General features: G+C 47.5%; 1 protein-coding gene across 2 annotated transcripts in view; it reads right to left on the bottom strand.

Annotated features, from left to right (window-relative positions):
* Positions 1–23,041, bottom strand: part of PAX5 (paired box 5) — a 251,331-nt gene that overhangs the window by 127,722 nt on the left and 100,568 nt on the right. Inside the window, exon 7 of one of the 2 annotated variants that reach the window (XM_029056299.1) lies at positions 1,367–1,423. The exons of the other annotated variant lie outside the window; for it this stretch is intronic. Coding sequence (XP_028912132.1) covers positions 1,367–1,423 — 57 coding nt within the window. The remainder of the gene's footprint in view (positions 1–1,366; positions 1,424–23,041) is intronic. 2 annotated transcript variants of the gene reach the window in all.

Below are 23,041 nucleotides of genomic sequence, written 5' to 3'. Positions count from 1 at the left end.
AAAGATAAGGACCATGTCTTTTAGTACCTTGTAATTCTCCGCAGCCCCTAAACAAAGTGGGTGCCTAATGATTGTTGTTGACTTCAGGGAGTCATAAGTTACCATATTAGATGTGTGAACCACAGACAATGAAGCTAAAACCTCTTCACCCCAAAGGGCCGGGACTCCTGTCACGTGTGGATCACTTTAGTAACACAACATCTAGGTTTTGTACGGTCCCCAGACCATCCACGAAGCATGAAGCAGATTCCCTGGCCGAGGAAAAAACTGACACGAGCTCTCATCGAAAGCCACAACTGCTAGTCCAGCACTTTACCCCCAAAAAGCTGAGCTCACAACTACGGTCAGAGTGTCCGTTTGCTGGCAACGCGTCTTGTTGAAGACTGAAATGTATCGCAGGCCCAGAGTTCAAGATGGCAACAGTGAGATGAACAGTCCCCCTGCGGGAAGCTTTAGTTTGGCAGTTATTGCAGTTCTTGCAGATGTGTCAACAAAAAGGTACAGAATGCATATGTTTGGTGTGCTTCAGGAAGCGAGGCTAGCATGGTTCTAGCCAAGGGTCTTGAAGCCGAATGGGAATTCAAAGAATGGGCTTCTTGTCTTCTGTCACAGCAGCAGTTTTCTTACATTCTATTCACTTTGAAAGTTCAAATGCCAAACACACGTAGAATAGGACGCTCACATCCACATCCACACACACTCCAGCGCTCCCATACTCAGGCACGTGCATGAATGAAGTCCTCGGCACAGTTCCGTTCTCCCTGTACCATCCAGATCCAATCCACCCCCCCGCCGCCCCCCCCCCCCACCCCGCCGCCCCCAAATTCACTTCTGCGTTTCATATTTTCCGTAAGGCAAAGCCTTAGGTGATTCAGCCATCATCTCGAGGTCCAGCTCCCAGTCTCGTACACTTGCCCCCACCTTCCATCCCATCCCGAAGCTCAGAGAATTTCAGTCAACTCCTCACGATTTTTAGGCCTTCCTCCCCCTTCATCTACAAGACCAATATTATCCTTCCACTTGGTGTTTTTTGGAACGCCTACCAAAGGTCTAACCGGAATGATCTCGGCCGTGTCTGTGACAATCCCCGATTTGCCGTTACGACCTTACCTATAGTTTCCATGCTTGGGGGAGAGGAGAAGGGGAGGGAAAGGAAGGGAGGGAGAGTCAGTTGGTAGCCCACCAGGTTCACCGATTGAGTATTCTCCCGGACCCGACATCGGACTCGAGCCTCTGCCCTGTGACCAAGGGAAGAAATACCCAATCTCCCCAGGTATCATTCAAGCACCCCTGCGTGATGGGGAAATCCGACCAGCTTGATACCCGAAAAAGCGTGTCCCGGGTGTTTGGTACCCTAAGAAATTACCTGAAAAATGACTGCCTGGGGTTGCACCAAGTATTGTCTCATCAGCATGGAGCACCACTGCCATAGCATGAAGGAGAAAAAAAACACAGAAATGTGAGAAGGAGAAGAATATATAAAGGGAGAGCAGTGAGAAGAAAAAAAGCTGCTTTAACTACAATGTGGGGGTTTCTCTCTCTCTGGTCCCTTGCTTCTTCCGCCTCTCTCTTCTGAGACATGCTCCCAGCCCCCAACCTTAGCTCAAGCAACAGCCACGTGGTCTGTTTTTGCAGACGAGGAAGCCAGGGGCAAAGGCCCATCTGTGTGGGCCGCCTGGGTATCTTTCCACTTAGACCTCCTGAGCAACTCCCTCTGAAGCAAGTTATCTAAGGGACCAGGCCCACGCGATGTCATCGTGGCTCGGTGGAAGGAGCTCGGGCTTGGGAGTCAGAGGTCGGGGGTTCCGATCCCGGCTCCGCCACCTAGTTAGTAGCCGTGTGACCTCGGACAGGTCACGTCACTTCTCTGTGCCTCAGTTACCTCATCTGGAAAATGGGGATCAAGACTGGGAGCCCCTCGTGGGACAACCTGATGACCTCGTCTCTGCCCCAGCGCGTAGAACAGTGCTTGGCACACAGCAAGCGCTTTTAACCAACACCATTATTATCATTATCATCATCTCACAGAAAGAGGGCAGTTCACCCTCCTTCTGGTGAACGTGGGTTATCTTAGTTATGCTAGATTATTATCCTCCTTTTCTGAGGCAATATGCCAAAGAGGAAAAAATGACTTCACTCTGCAGCCTCCAGTCACCCGGGATGGGGAAGGTGTTCTGAGCAGCACGTACAAGAAGTCGGGGCAAACAGAACTATAGGGAGCGGCTTATAGTCGGCGCAGATTAGGTTTGGGTTAGGAGAACTTCCCACGGATAAGTGGCGTTAGATTATCGTTAGCTTTCTTGGAGCTCTTATAAAGGACTCCCCAGCTTGGAGGCAAGGAAATGCCTCCACCATTTCCGGAAGCCCCCGCTCACCTTGGGTCACTGCTATACTTCGGAGTATAAAAACGAACACCTGATTTCACTACAGCTGCCATTCTGCACTTTCTGGTTCCCAAAACAGGACGATTCCTCCACCCGTTCACTCTTCAAGGTGGAGAAACAGATGGGAAATACCACTAAGACCTCTCTACCCTGGCGGTGTCCATTTCTACTGACACCAAGTACTGTAGTTTGGGGATATAACGAACCACTAGCTACTTGAAAGTGTTTCCTTTGTTTTCAGCCACGCCCATCCTAGGAGCTCGGTGAAGCAGACAGAAGGAGTGCATGGAGAGAGGGGAAAAAAACTGATGAGAGACAGTGGAGAAATACCAAAGACAAAGAGGAAGAAGAGGAGAGGATAAAGCCTCCAGACCTTCCTTGTTCCTAATGTATTTCCAGGGACGGATAGAGAAGGGTGGGGAATAAAATGTTGCTTCAGTTTTGGCCTGGGGAGATACTGAGCCAAGTTGTACCCAGCTCTGCCACTTGTCGGCTGTGTGACTGTGGGCAAGTCACTTAACTTCTCTGTGCCTCAGTTCCCTCATCTGTAAAATGGGGATTAAGACTGTGAGCCCCACGTGGGACAACCTAATTCCCCTGTGTCTACCCCAGCGCTTAGAACAGTGCTCGGCACATAGTAAGCGCTTAACAAATACCAACATTATCATCATTATTATTACCATCGGAACAAAGTCAACAAATGGCAACCGTGACCATTATCCGATCGATGAGTTTGGCACAGCTACCAATTTAGTTTCCCCAGCCAGGATCTCTCTTCTTTGGTCTCATATTCTACTAGGAGTCACGACCTTGGCTGATTTTCCATGCATCCACTACAAAACGGGGTAGATGTAATCTCTGAGATGCCAAAGGGAGAGGAGAGAGAGAGAGAGAGCTCGGTCCAGGACTCGCCTACTGCACCGCAGGTATTGGCCTGATATTTTCCCGGATACTTTAAGGCTTTTGAAGTGAAATGGGAAACGCCCATCACAGTCGATGCCGTTTTTCCTTCTGTTGCTGGGCCAGGTTTTTTTTCAAATTGACATACTAGCTCCATCTGGGATAACTACCAAAGGAAATAGCAATGGGCAATGTTTGTGTTAAACTACATCAGGCAAGGTGTCTAACCTCAATTACCTGTGCCGGCAAAGGATTGGCTTTAAATGCTCCGGCTCCGACATCTGAGATTCAAATATCCGTCTGGCGGGGTGAGGGGAAGAGGATGGGCCTCATTTTATCCGACTGATTGATTGATTTTACGGAACAACCTTAAACAACGGGTCTGTGGGCTCTTCACCTGTCACAACACACCAAATCACTTTCCTTTCATTGTGCCTAATTTTATTCGGATTTTATGCCAAAATCAGATCAGGGAGACCGATGGGGCTCCTGAGAATAGATTCACAGGGATATCTGGATAAACCTTATTCAATCGGTAGCATTTACTGAGCACCAACTTTGGGCAGAGCACTGTCTACTAAACACTTGGGAGAGGACCACGGAAGAAGATATCGACCCTGCCCTCGAGGAGCTTATAACTATGATTTTGTTCCCTGGTCCATTCAGAGCTCCATTTAGATATTGTTGGGGGTGAGAGGAGGATAGGGAAGGAATGTAAATGGGTGTTGGAATGATGCCTCCCCAGGCATCACCGGGGTGCGGTAGGGCCGCACGGAGTACGAAGTAGGGTGGTAATCATACAGCCCGAGGCTTCCCCTCCATTGGAGCCCTGGGGGTCCACTAAATGGCACTGGCTCTCCCGAACCACCCTGCCCCTTCCCGGGATGCCACTGCCAGGTGAAGACCTGTCCCAAAGGAGCAGGCTGGGAAAAAATAACAACAATAGTATTGGTATCTATTAAGTGCTTACTCTGTTCCAGGCACTGTACTAAGCGCTGGGGTGGAGACAAGCAAATCAGGTTGGACACGGTCCCTGTCCCGCATCGGGGCTCACGGTCTAAATCCCCATTTTACAGATGAGGTAACTGAGGTAGAGAGAAGTGAAGGGACTTGCCCAAGGTCACACAGCAGACAAGGGGCAGAGCCGGGATTAGAACCCTTGACCTGCTGACTCCCAGGTACACGCTCTATCCTCGAGGCCATGCCGCTCCTTTAGAGTGCTGGCAGACCTATGACGGTTCGACTAGAGCTGTGAGAAACCTGGAAATTCTCCCTTTCGCAGTAATGTACTTCACCTTTCACTGTTGTTCTTCGGTTGCTTGTGCTGTATGAATCCAGTGGTTTGCTTTGGGGTTTTTTTTTTCCTGTGTGTCTTTCATCATTTCCCCTGTTGGTAGACTGGGCCAGAGACCCCGCTGGAGTCAACGTCCTTGTATCTTTCCCTAGCGCCGGGAGCTCGGCGCAGGGTATTCACTCAAAAATGTATTATTACTACTACTAATAATTATTACTATAATAACAACTTTTCCTGCCTCTCCAGATGAGAGGCAATCAGGGGACCAGTCCAAAAATCAAATGTATAATTTGAGGTATATTTACGTCTTACCCAGAAGAAAGAAGAATGAGGGAAACTGAAGTGAAAAAGCCAATCCATTTTTATCCCTTTAAAACAAAGATTTTCTTGTCCAAAATATATGCAACTCACCCAGTTTCAGAGGGGAAAGGGTCGTCCAAGGACCAGTGAAAATTCAAGGACTATTTATGTTGATTGAAAAATCTGCTTTCCAGCCACAACCTTGGCTTCTAAGTACCAAGTATAATGCGGGGTACATATTTCTATCTGTGACTACCTATCCAAACTCACCTTCTACCCCTTCCACAACGGCAATTCGAGGTCCCAAATCCCCAAAAGAAGAAAGGACCAAATCAATTGCATTTCCTTCAAGGAGGGGCAATATAGCCTGCTATTTACTACCCGCTGTGGCCTAGTGAAAAGAGCACAGGCCTGGAAGTCAGAGGACCTGGGTTCTAATCCCAGCCCTGCCACTTCCCTGCTGTGTGACCTTGGGCAAGTCGCAACTTCTCTGGGCCTCAGTTACCTCATCTGTAAAAGAGGGACTGAATCCCTTTCCCTCCAATTGAGATTTTGATCCCCATGCGGGACAGGGGCGGCGTCCGACCTGATTACCTTTTATCTACCCAGCATTTAGAATAGTGCTTGACACGTAGTAAGCGCTTAACAAATATCATAATTATCATGATGATATTGTTATTATCAATTATTATTACCCTGACCCAACTTATAAGATCTATCTATAGGGCATATGTCCTTTTCCGCACCTGGCTCACTGTGGGACCTAAGGGCCCAAGAAAAGACTCTTAATCTTTTTATGTTGTGGGATGAAAACTATCGTGTGGGATTATGAGAAAAAGGCAAAAACAAACTTCACCAGGCCCAACAAACAGCACACTGTGAGCCCCGTGTGGGAGAAGGACTGTGTCTGACTTGATTAACTTGTATCTACCCCAGTGCTTAGAACACTGCTGGACACATAGTAAATGCTTAATAGTCGCTAGTATTAACAACACACAATATGGTTAGAATTTTCAACATTCTCCATCCACAGGTAAACCTTCATCATCAGTGGCATCATCTTTGAATACAATGGACAAATTGTGAGCCCCATGAGTGCCAGGAATCCGGTCTAATTCCAGCTGCTCTGGACACAGTAAATACTTAATATTGTTACCACTGCAACACACACACACACACACACACACACCTTTCCCACAGAAATGATACGAAATGGGGTAGACCCTTGGGCTCCTTGGAAACAAAGTCTATACAACTAAAAAACATTATTCTCTTAAGATGTATTAAGGGGGGGTTGGGGCTGGAATGAAGCACAGGAACAGGGGGTGTGAAAAACATGACAGGTGCTCAATAATTGTCAATTTCAACAACAGGAGCGCAAAAAACAAAAACAAAAGGTAAATGGAGGTAGGATTTTTTTTTTTAAGAAGTCACGTTGCCCCGGCCACCGCTGCTGGGCTTATTCTGAGAGGTAAAGGGTTCTAACGTGTTTTTTCAAAGGACAAATAGCTTATTTATTTGTAAGATTTAACTGTTTTCAAAGTAACCTCTCTTCTACGCTGTTCTCCTGTTCAGAGTGTGTTTCTCGCCTTCAGCTACTGAACTGCCCGCTTCTAAAACTGTCCTAATCCCAAACGTATATTCCAAGTTTCCGAGCTCTGGCCGCTAGAACCAATATTACTGAAAGAAATCATGCTACTCCTTCGCCTCCCCTCCCAGGCTCAGACCCACAGACCAACAGCCCTGGGAATTATTTTTGTTTGGGGCGGGGGGAAGAGCAATGATTTCAGGATCATGAAACATAAAGCTCAACTGACCTCCAGAGATTTCCATTCAACTGGGACTGCCAGAGATCCCTGTTGTACTTGGGCTTCTGTGCAAGACTTCCTAAATAAACCTTGGCTAAATTTAGTTCAAAATGGCAATTCCGCCTTCGGGGGATCGATACACCGGGAACGTCTAGCACTGACGGTGCTTTCTGTCTGTGGCTTGGAAGGAAAAGGCAATTAATTGCCAGGCCAGTCAAAGAAGATTTTAAGATTTTAATTTTATATCTAAAACCGAAACAAGTTAGATAGCTTTTTTCGGTCTCCTCTTCCCAGATTTCCTTAGATATGGAACGCATCACTCTGCTCCTACTGCCATTCCAAATGTTCAAGTCCAGTAACAAGGAAAATATTCCTAGGCCCTCACTGTCTCCACAGTGACGAATGCCTTCTCTTCCTTTTCTTTGTGTAACGGATATGTGGAACTCTAGGTGGGATCACAGCAGGGAGTCATGAATGACATACGAAATGAAAAAAAATCCAAGGCCGGAGGTATGCACGGTTACTGCTCGTTTGGCCTTTTTACCGTGTGCTGTACGGTATGTCAGCCATCGGTACGTGGCTCAAGCGTGGCCAGAGATGTCCAAGATCAGAGACCAAAGAAGACTGGGAAACTACATGGCCCATATGGAAAAACAACCACCTCACCCCTATGAGTATTTCCATAGGCCCCGTACAGTTATAGAGACACGTCTACAGAAATCTATATGAATCCATTACGTGTTCACTTTTGGCTGTTAATTTACGTTTCGTCTTCTCTCGCCCAACCAGCACGCTTTCCTCGAGGCAGGCGCTTGTCGAGCTTTTTCATTTTCTGAAGAGTATCACTGTGAGCCCCTCGTGGGACAGGGACTGTGTCCAACCTGATGTGCTTGTATCCACCCCAGCGCTTAGCACGGTGCCTGGCAATAGTGAGCGCTTAACAAATAACAACAATAATAATAATAATAATTTTCAGAGCACTGAACATTTCTTGCAGAGAAACATCAATAGCCATACGCAAACCCGGAGGGAGCGGGTGGGAATTTTCCTTTCGCAAGCATCAGGCGAGGTTGTCCCGATTATCAGGAGACTCATAAATAGGCAGCGAAAACTTAGTCGCCCGTCTCCCTCCATGCTCATATCTTGACAGCGATAGGGACCTCTTCGTGTGTGAGAGAGAGAGAGAGGGGGAACGGAAGTGCCCGGGGGGTGAAAATTAAGTCACTGGATTTTTTTCCTTCATCCTCTCCCCCGGGGGTACAGGACCAGGCTAAACCAAGTGACACAATTGTTCCACCAGCCACACAACTACCAACGGTGGAAAAGTTCTTCCGTACTTGGCAAACAAAGACAGAGTGGCTTGAAACTGCTGGAGGAAACACTTCTCTCGTGTATAAATAAACCCTCGAGAGTAAAAGGAAAGCCCAGGGCTCAGTCAAGTTTCACCTTATCTAAAATTACAGTCAAGACCTTTCCTGCCTCTTTCGGTTTAGCAGACACTCTGCCCAGTCACCTTGGGCTGGCCCGCAGATACCGTCCTGCATCTTCATTTTTATTTCCTCGAAAGAGATCGTTTTTCCAAATAAAATCAAAGTTCACTAATAAAGAGAGGATGACAAGCCTCGGGCAGGCCTTCCCCTGTTATCCTTCGTCCGGCTCGCAGAGGGGGAAAATCCGTAGCATTCAACACGGTTTGAGGAGTTTAATCCGAGATGACTCTAATTAAATAGCTTCCATTTCTCCGAAACCTCGGTCCATGCCAGCAGGGCCGCTCGCTCGGTCTAAACGTTTATGGGAAAAGCATTTTCATTTCTATAACCACCTCTCTCCCTTCCTCCCTCCCTCTGAATTGGAACTGAGTAGGGATCTTTTGATCTATATAACAAAATGCCTTTCCCCTCCACCACTCCAATTACTTTTATTATTCAAATCCCAGTTTTGAAGTCTATGGGATGCCGCCCCCCCCCCCGCCCCGCTCCCCCCCCCAACCAACTCCACAGCTGACCAAAGCCTTTTTAACACCACAGCAAGCGTGACTGAAGCCCCCTCACTTCCCCCGTTATGGAGATGTTTTGCCTCTCCCACTCCAGAATCACCCACTTTTATTAATCAGCCTTGGAGGGGAAGTTGATTTCAACAGCACCATCTTTGTACTGGATGGAGAATGCCGTGGCATGAAATCTCCCTTTTGTAAGAGATTTTTGAATTTAACAGCTGCACTTCATTTTCAGTGCTAATCCAGTTATCTCGGTAGTAATCCCCAGGGACCCCCTAAAACAGTAGGAATTATTTAGTGCACCCTGCCATGAACAGATTTACTCAGATATTTCTGAAGAACTGACCTGTTTTTGACCCAAACCTTTATATTATTTACATGCCTGGTGTGAGATGCAACATTTCACTCTTTCATCCTGAAATCCACATGTGCATATAATCACGCCCAGACTTTCTACAGGGACCCCCAGATCCAATCTAAATGCCTCGAATTTACCTGTTGTGTTTCTTTTATACATATAAATAGCTGCATTTCCATTCTCTCTTTGTTTCTCATTTTCATTTTGTTCTAATATCTGCATGTAAATGTCTGAAAATAGCATCTGTAATTGAGGATTATGAAGTATAGCCAGGTCCTGACAGCCTGCTAAGGAAGATGGATTATCCTCATTTTTCTGTAAATTTTGTCAATTTTGGAATTCATAAGCTATCAACACTGATCAAAATGTGACTGCACAGCTGTGTCAAAAAAAAAAAAAAAAAGAAAGAAAGCAATGACGACGCAGCTCCCTTGTTCTCTGAGAAGATTGGATCAGCTCCCTCCTCCTCCTCCCTCCCTCGCCACCCCTCCCCCTCATCTCCCACCTCAGCAAGCAGCATACTGTATAGGAACCATTCCTGGTGACTTCTGGTATTTGCCCCCAAATAAATAAAATATATAAATAAATAAATAAATAAATCGAAAGGATGCAAATTCTCTGGTGCCCCGATTCAAATCACAAAGTGTAATTTATTGCATGTTCTTTCCTCTTTATTTATCCCTAAGTAGTAAACACGATTTCCATTCAGGGGGTTTGTTATGTTCCACTCCTACCAGACAATCACAGCACACTTGAGGCAATTGTTTAGCCTCTTCCTCTCAATTTTCCCATTACTGGGAGTAAGTACTGTTGGGACTCTTTAATAGCCCGACTGCAGCCCATATCAATAACAGATGAGGTTTAATCGTCCAACACAAAAATTATTTAGGCTCAGTAAGGACATTCAATGTCATTTGCATAATGGCATTTCTATCCCGCGCACCTAACCCATCGTGCATAAACAAGGCTCTGGGACCATAAATAATAATAAATCATGACGTCCCTGCTCCTCTTGCTGTAATAGGAGCCACTCTTTGTAGAAATTATTTCAGCAGGAAATGGGCACTGTAATTTTAAAGACATGTGGCACACCACAGCTCAGTAAATCTCTCTCTCTCTCTCACGTACACACACATGAAACTATCCTGTGCTAAAATCAAAATCTCACAAAACCGCACTAAAGAATATTAGCACTTGTAGCTGAAATGGCTCATTTTCTTTTTAAAAACAGTCAGCAAATTACAGGACCCATTTACGCCTGGGTGAATATTCCAGGCTTACGGGGGTGAAAACGGCGAATTGTGCTCAGGTTGCAGGTTCGGGAAAATTCAATACGGGAACCAGGGAGGAAAGCCGCCCCCACTCAGATTTTGTTTTCACGGTGAGGCTTGAATGACTTTAAAGGGAAGGGAAAATGGTTGGGAGCGGGAGACGGGATGCGAGGGGCTGAGAAAAGTGGAGAGGAAAATACGAGGAATGAATACAATGGGATGACCCAGAGCAACAGCGGTACACGGGACAAATCTATAAGGAAGAAGAGCACGTTAAAAAAAAAAACCCAGGAAATTGTATTTTTCCATAAATAGAAATGGGTTGGCTGATACTTTGAATAATAATGGATGGACTACTCACTGAGGAGTTCTGGTTTGATCAGCATATTTTCAGACGCAGAAAAGTTTGGAGGAAAATGATTACTATTTTGCTGTCTTTGGTCTATTCTGAGTGCTTATAGCATTTTACACATTTTACAGTTGTACAAGCTTCACAGTCCCCCTGCGAGATAGGAATGTCGTCATCAATGAATCGTGTTAGAAGCCCCAACTCCCTTCCTAAGAAGCAGCTAGAGCACGGGCCTGGGAGTCAGAAGGTCATGGGTTCTAATTCCGGCTCCCCCACTTGTCTGCTGCGTGACCCTGGGCGAGCCACTTCACTTCTCTGGGCCTCAGTTCCCTCATCTGTAAAATAGGGATTGGGACTGGGAGGCCCACGTGGGCCAGGGACTGTGTCCAACCTGATTTGCTTGTATCCACCCCAGCGCTTAGTACAGTGCCTAGCACATAGTAAGCGCTTAACAAATACCACAATCTTTATCATCATCATCATCATCATCTCAGATACGGAACTCCAAGGGTGATCGTGGGAAGAAAGCAATACCTAGTCTGGTGGGGGAGAGAATAATCGGGGCACATTATGGTTGCAATGATACTATTTTATATTGACCGAGCACTTTTCTCTCTGGGCTCCCTAAAGGCTCACGGTTGTAGCAGAGTTAGGTGGTTTACCAGTTGGCACCCTGGACCGGGAATTGAACGGAAGGGATTTTAGTCCTAGCTCAGTCGTGAACTTGCTCTGTGACCTTACTTCTATGGCTGTCTCCCCTACTGGGGTGTAACTCCTCGTGGGCAGGGAATTTGTTGCATGCACCGCCCTTTTTTCATCCCCCTCCTCTGCAGCCCCACCGCACTTATGTACATATCCATAGTTTATTTATACCAATGTCTGTCTCCCCCTCTAGACTGTAAGCTCGTCGGGGGCAGCGAATGTGTCTGTTCAGTCTATATCGTTCTCTCCCCAGTTCAGTGCTTTGCATGCAGTAAGCGCCCGATAAATACGACTGAGCGAACGAACTGGTTTTATCCTCCCCAACCACCTGGTACAGCGCGGGGGCGTCGAGCGGGCATTCAATAAGTGCTATTGCTACTTAACCTCTCACTGCTGCAGTTTTTCCAACTGTAAAATAGCCGTAGGTGATGAATAGTGCTGAAGAGAAAAATGATGGGAGTAAACGGTTAAGCAGATTTCCAAAGCCAGAGATCATGCTCTGCTCCTATCATGGAAAAGGGTCCCCTTGAAGAGCCGAAGGACTAAAAGAGAAGCAGCATGGCCTAGTGGCAAGAGCATGGGCTCGGGAGTCGGAGGTCGTGGGTTCTAATCCCGGCTCTGTCCCGTGTCTGTTGTGTGACTCTCCGCCTCAGCGACCTCATCGTAAAATGGGGATTGAGACTGTGAGCCCCGAGAAGGACAACCTGATTACCTTGTATCTACTCCGGCGCTTACGACGGTGCTCGGCACATAGTAAGCGCTTAACAAATATCGTAATTATTATTAGTAGTAGTACTATCATTGATAATAAACAAAAATAGATATAATTGGCAGAGCAACTGCAAAACCTCAAAATTCCCTACCAAACAACAGAGATAGAAATCTCTTCCAAATTCCTAAAGGAAGACTCATACTGAAAACATCGGCGGTTCCACTAAACCAATACATCGAATCCCTGCAAAGACCAAATCAATGCCAACCGGAATCTTTTCAGTCTAAAGCATTAACCCTCAGCTTTCAAGATCAGTCTAGAAAAATCTGCTTGTGCCCGGTTCTGGAACATTCTCCCGAGGGAAAAATCCAGCAAATACCCAGGGGCCCGCAGACTAGGCTTCAGTTTTCCAACTACCGGCCGCCAAGTGAAGTCATAGAGGCATCCCTAGGGCGTCTCGCCACCGGAAGCTCCGCCCTGGCGTCGCGAACGTTTTCCCAGTCTTCCGGATAGAGCTATTTGGACCCTGGCCAGCGACTCCCTTCTTCCAGAAACGTTTTCCAATCTTGGTTTTTCCTGACACAGTTATGTCTTTCTTGGTCTCCCTTGCTGGCTCCTCCTCTGCCTCCCACCCCCTAACAGTGTTGGTCTCTAAGTGCTCTGTTCTAGGTCCCCTTCTTTTCCCAATTCACACCCAATCTCTTAAGGAACTCATCCACTCCCACAGCTTCAACGATCACCTCTATCCAAATGACTCTCAGATCTACCTCCCTAGTCCTGATCCCTCTCCTCTTCTGCAACCTCACATTTCCTCCTGCCTCCAGGACGTCCTCATGAGTGGCCTGCCAGAGCCTCAAGCTCAATATGTGTGAAACTGAATTCCCCATCTTCCTTTCATCTAACTTTCCCATCAGTTGACACCACCACCATCCTCTGACTCTCAGGATCACAACTTTGGCATTATCATCGTCATCGACGGCATTTATTGAGTGCTTACTATGTGCAGAGCACTGTATAAGGTGCTTGGGGGAGTAAAATAGAACGGAGGCGGTAAGCACGTTCCCTGCCCACAACAGCATTATTCTTCGCTCCTCTTTTTCATCCCCATATTTGGTCTGTCACCAAAATCTGTCTGTTCTTCCCCTACAACATCTCCAGAATCCACCACTTCCTCGCCATCCAAACCGCCGCCTCACTGGTCCAAGCACTTGCCATAACCCAACTTGACTACCGCGTCAGCTTCCTCGCAAACCTCCCTACCTCCAGCTTCTCCCTCTCCGTTCCACACTTCACTCCGCTACCCGGATCATTTTTCTGAAAAGGCATTCGACATAGGCCTCTCTGCTCCTCAGAAACCTTCGGCGATTTCCCAGTCCCCTTCACGTCAAGCAGAAACTACTCCCGTCGGCTTTAAAGCACTCCATCATCTTTATCCCTTCTCATCCACTCTCTTCTCATATTACGCCACGGCTCGTACTTTTCCTGACTCCCATCTAACCTACTCGCTGTGCTACGTTCTCATCTCTCCCACCGCCGACCTCTTGTTCGTGATGATCTCTACCCTGCCTGGAACCCTCTCCCCGTCGGTACCCACTAACCCTTACCTCTCCCCATCTTCAAACCCCATCTGCAGTTATATCTTCTCCAGGAGGGAAGGCCTTCCCCGATCGATTTCTAATCTTCCTGTTTTACATCCTCCAATGCCCACGTTAGCAAATTTGTCGTTACTCGCTAACCCCCCATAGCACGTCTACATTCCTTATACATCTATTTCCTCCTATCTGCAATTTTAGTTCCTATCTACCCTCCTAGACTGTAAACTTCTCGAGGGCAGGGATCATGGGTACTAATTCTACCGCACCTCCAAGTGCTTACTACAGGGCTCTCGGTGGGTGCTCAATAAATACTGTTGATTAAGGCGTTCACCCAGAACCAAGAGTATCTGAAGCTCACTTTACATGGGTTCTGAGCTCAGGCGCCTTCTATGCACGCGTGCCCACGCACCCACATTTAGAAATCCAGTCTTTCATTGCTTTATTCCACCAGACCACCGCTTTCTCCGTCTTCTAAGCCCTACTAAAATCGCATCCCCTCCAAGAGACCTTCCCCCATTAAGCCCTCGCTTCCTTGTCTTATCCCCCTCCCTTCTGCATCACGTCTGCACCTGGGTCTATTCCTCTTAAGCATTCTGATATCCACCCCTCCCCCCCCCAGCCCCGCAGTGCTTATGTGCATATTTTAATGTCTGTCTCTCCTTTGAGTTTGGGGAGGCAGAGCGGTGCCGCGGAAGGGCCGCGGGCCTGAAAGCTGGAGGTCCCGGGTTCGAGTCCCCCGCTCTGACACCCGATCGCTGCGTGGCTTTGGGCAAGTCGCTTAACCTGCCCGTGCCTGAGTTTCCCCATCTGTAAATTGGGGGTAATAATACCTGGACCCTACCTCGCAGGGGTGTTGCGAAGAGTAAATGACTAAATTAATGTAACGCCCTTTGGTAATCAAAGCACCATCCAGAAAAGCAGCGCGGCTTAGCGGCAAGAGCACGGGCTTGGGAGTCAGAGGTCGTGGGTTCTAATCCCGGCTCCACCATTTATTAGCTGTGTGACTTTGGGCAAGTCACTTCACTTCTCTGTGCCTCATCTGGAAAATGGGGATTAAGACGGTGAGCCCCACCTGGGACAACGTGATTGCCTTGCATCTACCCCAGCACTTAGAACAGTGCTTGGCCCATAGTAAGTGTTTAACAAATACCATTATCATTATTACCAAGCTCCTCGTGCACAGGGACCGTGTCTATCAACTCCATTGTATTGTATCAATCGATCGCATTCACTGAGCACTTACTGTGTGCAGAACACTGTACTAAGTGCTTGGGAGAGTACAACAGAACAGACTCATTCCCTGCTCACCATGAGCTTACGATCTAGAGGGTCTTGGTTTTCTCTAGAGCTTTTATTGCCAAAGCACTCTCACATTAAGTAGTTCATTTCAGCCCTCACAACAACCCTGTGAGGTAGGGAGAGAAGGCAGGTGTTGTTATCCCCATTTTACGGATGGGAAAACTGTTGTACAGAGAAGTTAAGCGACTTGCCCACAGTCACACTACAGGTTAGTGGCACAGCTTGGACTTGAACCCAGGTCCTCGGTCTTCCGGACCGGTGCCCCGCCACGTCGCCACGACGCTTCATACGGTGTCGGTGGACGATAAGCACTCGGTAAATACCGTTGATTGGTTCGTTGATTGCTAGGGCATTCCGGGGCTCAGCCTCGGGACCTGTCCGGCAGACCCGAAACCTTGCGAGTTATAAAATTTCCCTCAAAAGAGAACAGAGCGATCACAAGTGATCCTCTCCGGGAATGATCAGAAAAAGGTCATCTCGTTTCACCTACTTCCGAGTCCCTCCATCCGCAAGGGAAAACGCACTTGAGTCAGGGAAGGAAAGGAGTGTCCAGTGTCAGATCCCTCCCTCCTCTCCAGGCTCTGATGCCAGGTAGAGACAGGGAAGAGTTCAGCCATCCGGGAGCCCAGCACCTCTCCCAGGACACCTTTCCCGCTTCACTTGCGTCCTTAGTGCCATCCTCATAACTCTTTCCCCAGTCTTCACCCAGTCAAAATGCTCACCAACTTCAGTGGACGTTCCCCACCGGGAGGACTTAAAGGGGGCAGGCTCCCGGAAAAGTACAAACTTCCATCTGTCCCAGATGATGGGGGTCACAACTGTTAAGCGGAGGGCCATCTGATGGATGATCCCGCAAAGGCTTTTCCAAAAGTAGGTATCACACGGGCCGAAGGTCAAAAATCAGCGTACTCTATGGCTAGTTCCTCTGATGCGGCGGGTTGCTTGTTACCGAGAGGTTAGGTCCCGCAGAGAATGCTGTATTTTGTCAGTGAAAGGAAAAGCAGCGTTAACGTGTGTTTGCAATACCCCATCGGGACTCTGCTCCCCCTGAAATTAAGAATGGCCACAGGAAAGAAATCGGCTGCCTGGGACACGGGCACACACTGAGGTTTCCATTCCGCTGTCTTTCCCTTCTGGGATAAGAGCTGAACAGGTCCCAGCCAATCTCAGGTGCAGCGCCTTTTTGGGAAAGGTACCTCAGTCAGTACTAGGCAAAGGGACCCGGTAACGTTTAAAACTTCAGCTCATTCTTTGAAGGACCTAGGTTCTAATCCCGGCTCCGCCACGTGTCTGCTGGGTGACCTTGGTCAAGTCATTTAACTTCTCCGGCCCTCAGTTACCTCATCGGTAAAATGGGGATTAAGATTGTGAGCCCTCGGTGGGAAAGGGACTGTGTCCAACCTGAATAGCTTATATCTACCCCTGTGTTTATTGCAGTGCCTGGCACATAGTAAGTGCTTAACAAATGCCATTAAAAAAAAAAACTTCTCTGATTTCATACTAGACTAACCCAAATGTCTTTATAAAGGGTCTTCTCACGGGCAGGAATTGAGTTGATATTCTGATGCACACGGAAAGGCCCCCACGGTCTCCACGTACAGGCCGACGGCCGATCCTATGAGCCCCGTGTTTTTCCATTTCTACAAGTTGAGCGTTGTCCTGAGGCATTACAGGTTGCAAGCATGAGAACCAGAAAGGTAGTTTTCATATGACTTCCAAGGAAAGACGGTAGTGCTAGACTGCTTCTAAAAAGTACCGTGGAGAACCCGTTTGCCTACAGAGTTGGCCCACCTACTGTGTTCAGCATTAACCTACAAGTGACCATCTACACGCGTCACTATCTCGATGTAGGTCCTGAACATCAGAACTGACTTCCCTTTCTAAAGACACATCGTTCTTACTTGTGGTTTTGGGGTTAGGACCTATTCTCCTCTAGAAACTCAGTGCAAAAGACCAGGCTCTGTGCTTAATTTTAATGGAACCACTTTTTTAAAAAAATTCTGGCATGATCGTGTCTGTGAGCCTAAACTTGATACCTTGTCTAAAACTATTCCCTGCCTTTGGCAAGTGGCTACAGCTAGTTTTGTACTCTGTACGGTACAAAAGCTAGTTTTTGTACTCTGTAATGAAGATTTTAAAAAGTTCTCTTTTTATGACAAAGAGTCAGGACAAACTGATATTTGCTAATAAAAGCTAGTTTTCTACTCTGTAATGAAGATAAAAAAAAAAGTTCTCTTTTAACGACGGTCGGGACAAACTGATATTTGCTAGTAAAGGCTATTTTTGCCCCTAAACCTAGCCCTTATAAACTTATTTACACCTCCTAGTACCCGTGAATATGCCTCAATAATAATAACGATGGTATCTGTTGAGCACTTACTACGTGCCAGGCACTTTACTAAGCACCGGGGTGGATACGAGCAAATCGGGTTGGACACAGTCCCTGTCCGACACGGGGCTCACGGTCTCAATCCCCATTTTACAGATTGAGGTAACTGAGGCACAGAGAAGTGAAGTAACTTGCCCAAGATCACGCAGCAGAGAAGTGGGGGAGGGGGTGCGGAGGGGGGATTAGAACTCACAGTGGATAGAGCACTGGCCTGGGAGTCGGAAGGTTATGCCATGCTGCTTCTCCTTTATTTATTTAGACCACTCTAGTTGTAAATATGCTGTCTCGCCGGTTTGAGTGTGAGCTCCTTGTGGGTAAGAAACAGGTCACTTGGTATAGAATAGTATAGAATATAGAATAATATACTATAGAAGTATAGAATGTTTCCCAAGTGCCTAGGACATTGTACTGCTTAATAAACGTTACTACTTTTCACTGAACTCCCGCCTCTGCCCCCGGAAAGCCCACGTGTCATCCCACCACCCTTCCTCTCCCAAAAGTCCAGCCGCCACTGACAAAATGCCAGTTAGAATTTTTTCTTTTTTTTTTTTTTTTTTTACTTCCAGCGCCGCACTTTAGGGGAGTTTTTTTGTTTGGTTTTTTTCCAGTCAGCCCTATAACCGCTTCAGTCATTTTCTGCCATTTTCTGGCTCTGGCAAGGTCTCGGGACTTCTGCCCCGGATCGGTCTGGAAATGTACCAACTGATAGCTTCAACAGAGAAATGCTAATGGCTCTGGCTCTCAGTGTTCTTCCACCTCACTCCATCATTAGCCTATTTATTTATCATTACCCTATTTATTTTGCTAACGGGCCGTACATCACCTTGATTCTATTTATCTGCTATTGTTTTAATGAGACGTTCATCCCCTCGACTCTATCTATTGCCATTGTTCCTGTCTGCCCGTCTCCCCCGATTAGACTGTAAGCCCTTCAAAGGGCAGGGACTGTCTCTATCTGTTGCCGATTTGTACGTTCCAAGCGCTTAGTATAGCGCTCCGCACATAGTAAGCGCTCAATAAATACTACTGAGTGAATGAATGAATTAGCCTGCCTGTGCTCTGAGAACGGCCTTGAGGTCCCTCACTCAACCAATCACATTTATTGGGTGTTTATTGTGTGCAGAGCACTGTAAGCTCGTTGTGGGCAGGGAATGTGTCTGTTTTATTGCTATTTTGTACTCTCCCAAGCGCTCAGTACAGTGCTCTGCACACAGTAAGTGCTCAATAAGTACGATGGACTGTTGTACTCTCCCAAGTGCTTTGTAGAGTGCTCCGCACATACTAAGCACTGAATGAATACCACTGCTTGAAAAATACCATTGGCCTAGTGGATAGAGGCCGGGCCTGGGAGTCGGAAGGACCTGGGTTCTAATCCCGGCTCCGCCACCTGTCTGCTGTGTGACCTTGGGCAAGTCACTTAACCTCTCTACCCTCAGTTTCCTCACCTGTAAAATGGGGATTAAGACCGTGAGCCCCACGTGGGACAGAGACCGCGTCCAACCTGCTTAGCTTGTTCTACCCCAGAGCTTAGTCCGATGCCTGGCCCATAGTAAGAGCTTGACAGATACCATGTGTAAAAACAAAACCAAAAAAAAGGTTGTACTAAGGGCTTGGGAGAGTACAATATAATGGAGTTGGTGGACATGCTTCCTGCCCACTCCCAGAGAAGTGCCAGGGTGGGAAGGCAAGTGGGGAGAGAAGAGGTGGTGGCTTGAAATCATTTCTGCCCATCATAGTGCTCACATCAGTGCTCCTGAGGTGGGTCAGAGAGAGTACCAGTGGGTACCAGGATCCACAAACATTAATTCCATAATAGCAAAACCCCTCTCAGGGTGGCACCCGGAGAGTTTCCAGTCCCCTACCAGTCTCGGCTACGGGAGGGAGAGTCAGGCAGAGGCCTACCCGTTCCATCCCCAGCTTGGCCGGCGGCCGGCGAGCGGAAGGCCATCAGCTACGAGTCAAAACTCACCCGTGCTGGGCAGGAGCAGCATGGGAGAGAGTCGAGGGCGGAGACTCGGGTTTACTGCACGGAAGGAGGCGATGGTAAACCACAGAGCACTTTATACTGGCAGAGAACTATACACCTAGTTTTTCCAATGCAGGAGCGGGAAAGGCAGTGAACCCTCAAGATATGGGTTTCGAGATCCCCACGTGGGGCAGGGACTGGGTCCAACCCAAGTTGCCTGTATCCACCCCAGAGTTCAGTACAGTGCCTGGCACATAGCAGGTACTTAAATTCCACAATTATTATTATTATTATTACAAATACCACTGAGGGACATGCGTGAGAAGCATAGAGAAGCAGCGTGGCTTAGTGGAAAGAGGCTGGGCTTTGGAGTCGGAGGTCGTGGGTTCTAATCCCGGCTCTGCCGTTTATCAGCTGTGTGACCTTGGGCAAATAACTTCTTTTTGCCTCAGTGACCTCATCTGTAAAATGGGGATTAAGACTGTGAGCCCCACGTGGGACAAGCGGATTACCTTGTATCTACCTCAACACTTAGAACAGTGCTTGGCACATAGTTAAACGCTTAACAAATACCGTCATCAGCATCATCTTGCTTCATTTGGCTGCACTTCTGCAACATTTTCCATTTGCCTCTCACCAGAAAACCCCCTTTAAAATCTAGAAGAATGGTTTCGGGATGTCCACAATTGACACTTTAATGTTGGGGATATGCTTTAAAATGCCCTTCCTTTGGATGAAATTGCCTCATAAATGTGGGAAATGCCTGCGAAGTGAGCTTGAAGAGAATAGCAATTTCAAAGCCAGAGAGTTGAAATTCTCTCCCGATCTATTCAAAAACAAAGAGTAACCGCCAAGTATGTTCTATCAATCAATGGTATTTACCGAGTGCTTACTATTTGCAGAGCTCTGTACTAAGTGCTTGGGAGAGTGCGATGCAACAGAATTAGTGGACACGTTCCCCGCCCGTAGGGAGCCTACAGTTTAGAGGGGAAGAGGGACATTAATATGAATAAGTAATTTATTATATATTATTTAAGGATATGTATACAAGTGCTGTGGAGTTGGTGAGGGGGGGGGGGTGAATATCAAATGTCCAAAGGTCACCGATCCACGTGCATAGATGATGCAGAAGGGAGAGCGAGCCGGGGAAAAGAGGGCTTAATCGGGAAAGGCCTCTTGGAGGAGATGTGACCTTAATAATGCCGTGAAGGTGGAGAGAGTGGTGGTCTGGAGTTTATGGAGGGGGAGGGAGCTCCAGGCTAGTTCTGCCGTGTGACCTTGGGCAAGTCACAACCTCTCTGGCCTCAGGTACCTCATCTGTAAGATGGGGATTAAGACTGTGAGCCCCACGTGGGACAGGGACTGTGTCCAACCAACATAGGCAGATTTACCCAACAGATGAGACCGAAAAACAGTACGCCTCGCTGTTTTCAGGATTGAAACGTAGAGAACATGCAAGGACTTTCCATTTAAATTAGCTGGCCCTGCATTATCACTGCAGTCCATTAAACAAGTCAACAGCCAAGTGTATTTGTTTATAGATTTTTTTTCCCCTTCTGCTCTAGGGTTAACATGGACAGTGGGAAGTAGGTCAATATAACTATTACCCAAACCTACAGTGAATAATGTTATCGTCCCACTTAGCGCAATCTGTATGCGCGGTCAGGTTCAGAAAGTTTGGTCTTTTTTCGGAAAGGAGGAGCTGATCATTACACACACACACACACATATACGCGGCACATTCACCTGCCCACTCACAGACTGCATGCAAAGGATCAAAAAGAGTTGACGCAATTAAGTGATATTTACAAGCTTAACAGGGTGAAATCCCAAGTGCTTAGTACAGTACTTAGTAAGGGTTCAATAAATCCGATTGATCGAAAATACCTACTTGAAGGGGCAAAGGGAGAGAACCTTATCAACACATATATCATTCCAAATGCACGAACAATTCAACAGTCGGGTTCCCCAGGGTAAATAATTTCCTCTCCCATCACTAAAATAGCAAGCTTTGAGATTGCAGGTGGCTCCTTTAATTCACATCAGCGGTGAGCCAGGCGCCATCCGCAACAGGTAGAAAGAAAGACTCTTTCCCTGCCCTTCAGGGGAACCGAGTCTGAAAGAGACTAGGCATAAATATCGTAGGCAAGAATACCTTGCCCATCACATTCTGTCACCGGCTCATCTGTCGGAAGGGTAGCCAGGAAGGACTGACAAACATCTGAACGCTGTCGGTCCTCAGAGTTAGATGATGAATGGAGCTCTTTGCTCCTGAGCTGCCGGACACTACATCTGCCTCATCTGTTATTCTGTCGGGAAATTGAAAATCGTATAAGAGGCCTGTAAATCACGGCTCTGTCAGATTGTGCACAGAACCTCCTGTTGGCTTTGATTTTTGGAAGCGACCGATCTAGCTGCCTGATACGCAAGTTCAGCTTGGGAAAGAACCTACCCCCAGATCCAAAAACCTCACTGCCAATTTGTGGATCCTCTTGGGGCTGCTCGGATCGGTTCCATCTCGAGCCTTTGTCCGTACAACATCGGGAGGCTCCTGGAGTAGATTACCAAGGGCAGTGCCCTCGACCTGGCCCGAGCCTAGGCGTTTTAGACTGTGCCCCGACCCCGTTTATATACCTCTCCTCTCCGTCCTCTCCCTTTCCTCCCAACCGGGCAGCAACATCAATCGATGCCATTCACCGAGCACCTACTGGGGGAGAGCAACCTACTAAGTGCTTGGAAGAGTACAACAGAGGGAAAAGGTGTGGTCCCTGCTCTCAAGGAGCGTGCAACAGACCAGGGGAAGATGTATAGACATAAATGATTTGCAAAAAGTTGAACGACAAAGATATATATTGGGTTGTGAGAGTATGTGGAAAGTGAATAAATAACTGAACAGATGAGTAGCGTATCCAAACGAATGTATACCACCAGTCTTTATATCGATCGATGGGCGGGTGCCTATTAAGCACTAAAGGGGGCTCTTGGGTTGACGTGATTTGGGGTGGGAAGAATTAACTGGGGAAGGACTCCATACTTTTTGAACCGTCCATTCTGACGGGGACTTAAGCATGGGCGCCCATCTCTAACATCTCGTGCATACTCCCTCGTCTAAGCGTGGCTCGGTGGAAAGAGCCTGGGCTTCGGAGTCAGAGGTCGGGGGTTCGACTCCCGGCTCTGCCACTTGTCGGCTGTGTGACTGTGGGCAAGTCACTTAACCTCTCTGTGCCTCAGTTACCTCATCCGTAAAATGGGGATTCACTGTGAGCCTCATGTGGGACGACCTGATTACCCTGTATCTCCCCCAGCGCTTAGAACAGTGCTCTGCATATAGTATGCGCTTAACAAATACCAACATTATTGTTATTATTAGTAGTAGTACACGTGGAGATACCAGCATCCTGTCCTCGGTACAGTCCTATCATCAAATAACTGAAAAGTTCAGGCTCCTTCTTTATGGTATTTGTTAAGCACGTACTCTGTGCCAAGCACTCTACAAAGCACTGGGGTAGTTACAGGCTAATTAGGTTGGACTTAGTCCCTGTCCCACATGGGGCTCACAGTCTTCACCCCCGTTTTCCAGATGAGGCAACTGAGGCCCAGAGAAGTTAAGTGACTTGCCCAAGGTCACACAGCAGACGAGCGGCAGAGCTGGGATTAGACCCCAGGTCTGTGTGCCTTCCACCAGGCCATGCTCCTCCTTCAATAATAATGACGGTAT

Source organism: Ornithorhynchus anatinus, chromosome X5 (genome assembly GCF_004115215.2).
Source record: "Ornithorhynchus anatinus isolate Pmale09 chromosome X5, mOrnAna1.pri.v4, whole genome shotgun sequence".
Lineage (NCBI taxonomy): Eukaryota > Metazoa > Chordata > Mammalia > Monotremata > Ornithorhynchidae > Ornithorhynchus > Ornithorhynchus anatinus.
The sequence above is the reverse complement of the archived record's forward strand: the minus strand, read 5'-3'. Positions and strand labels throughout refer to the sequence as shown.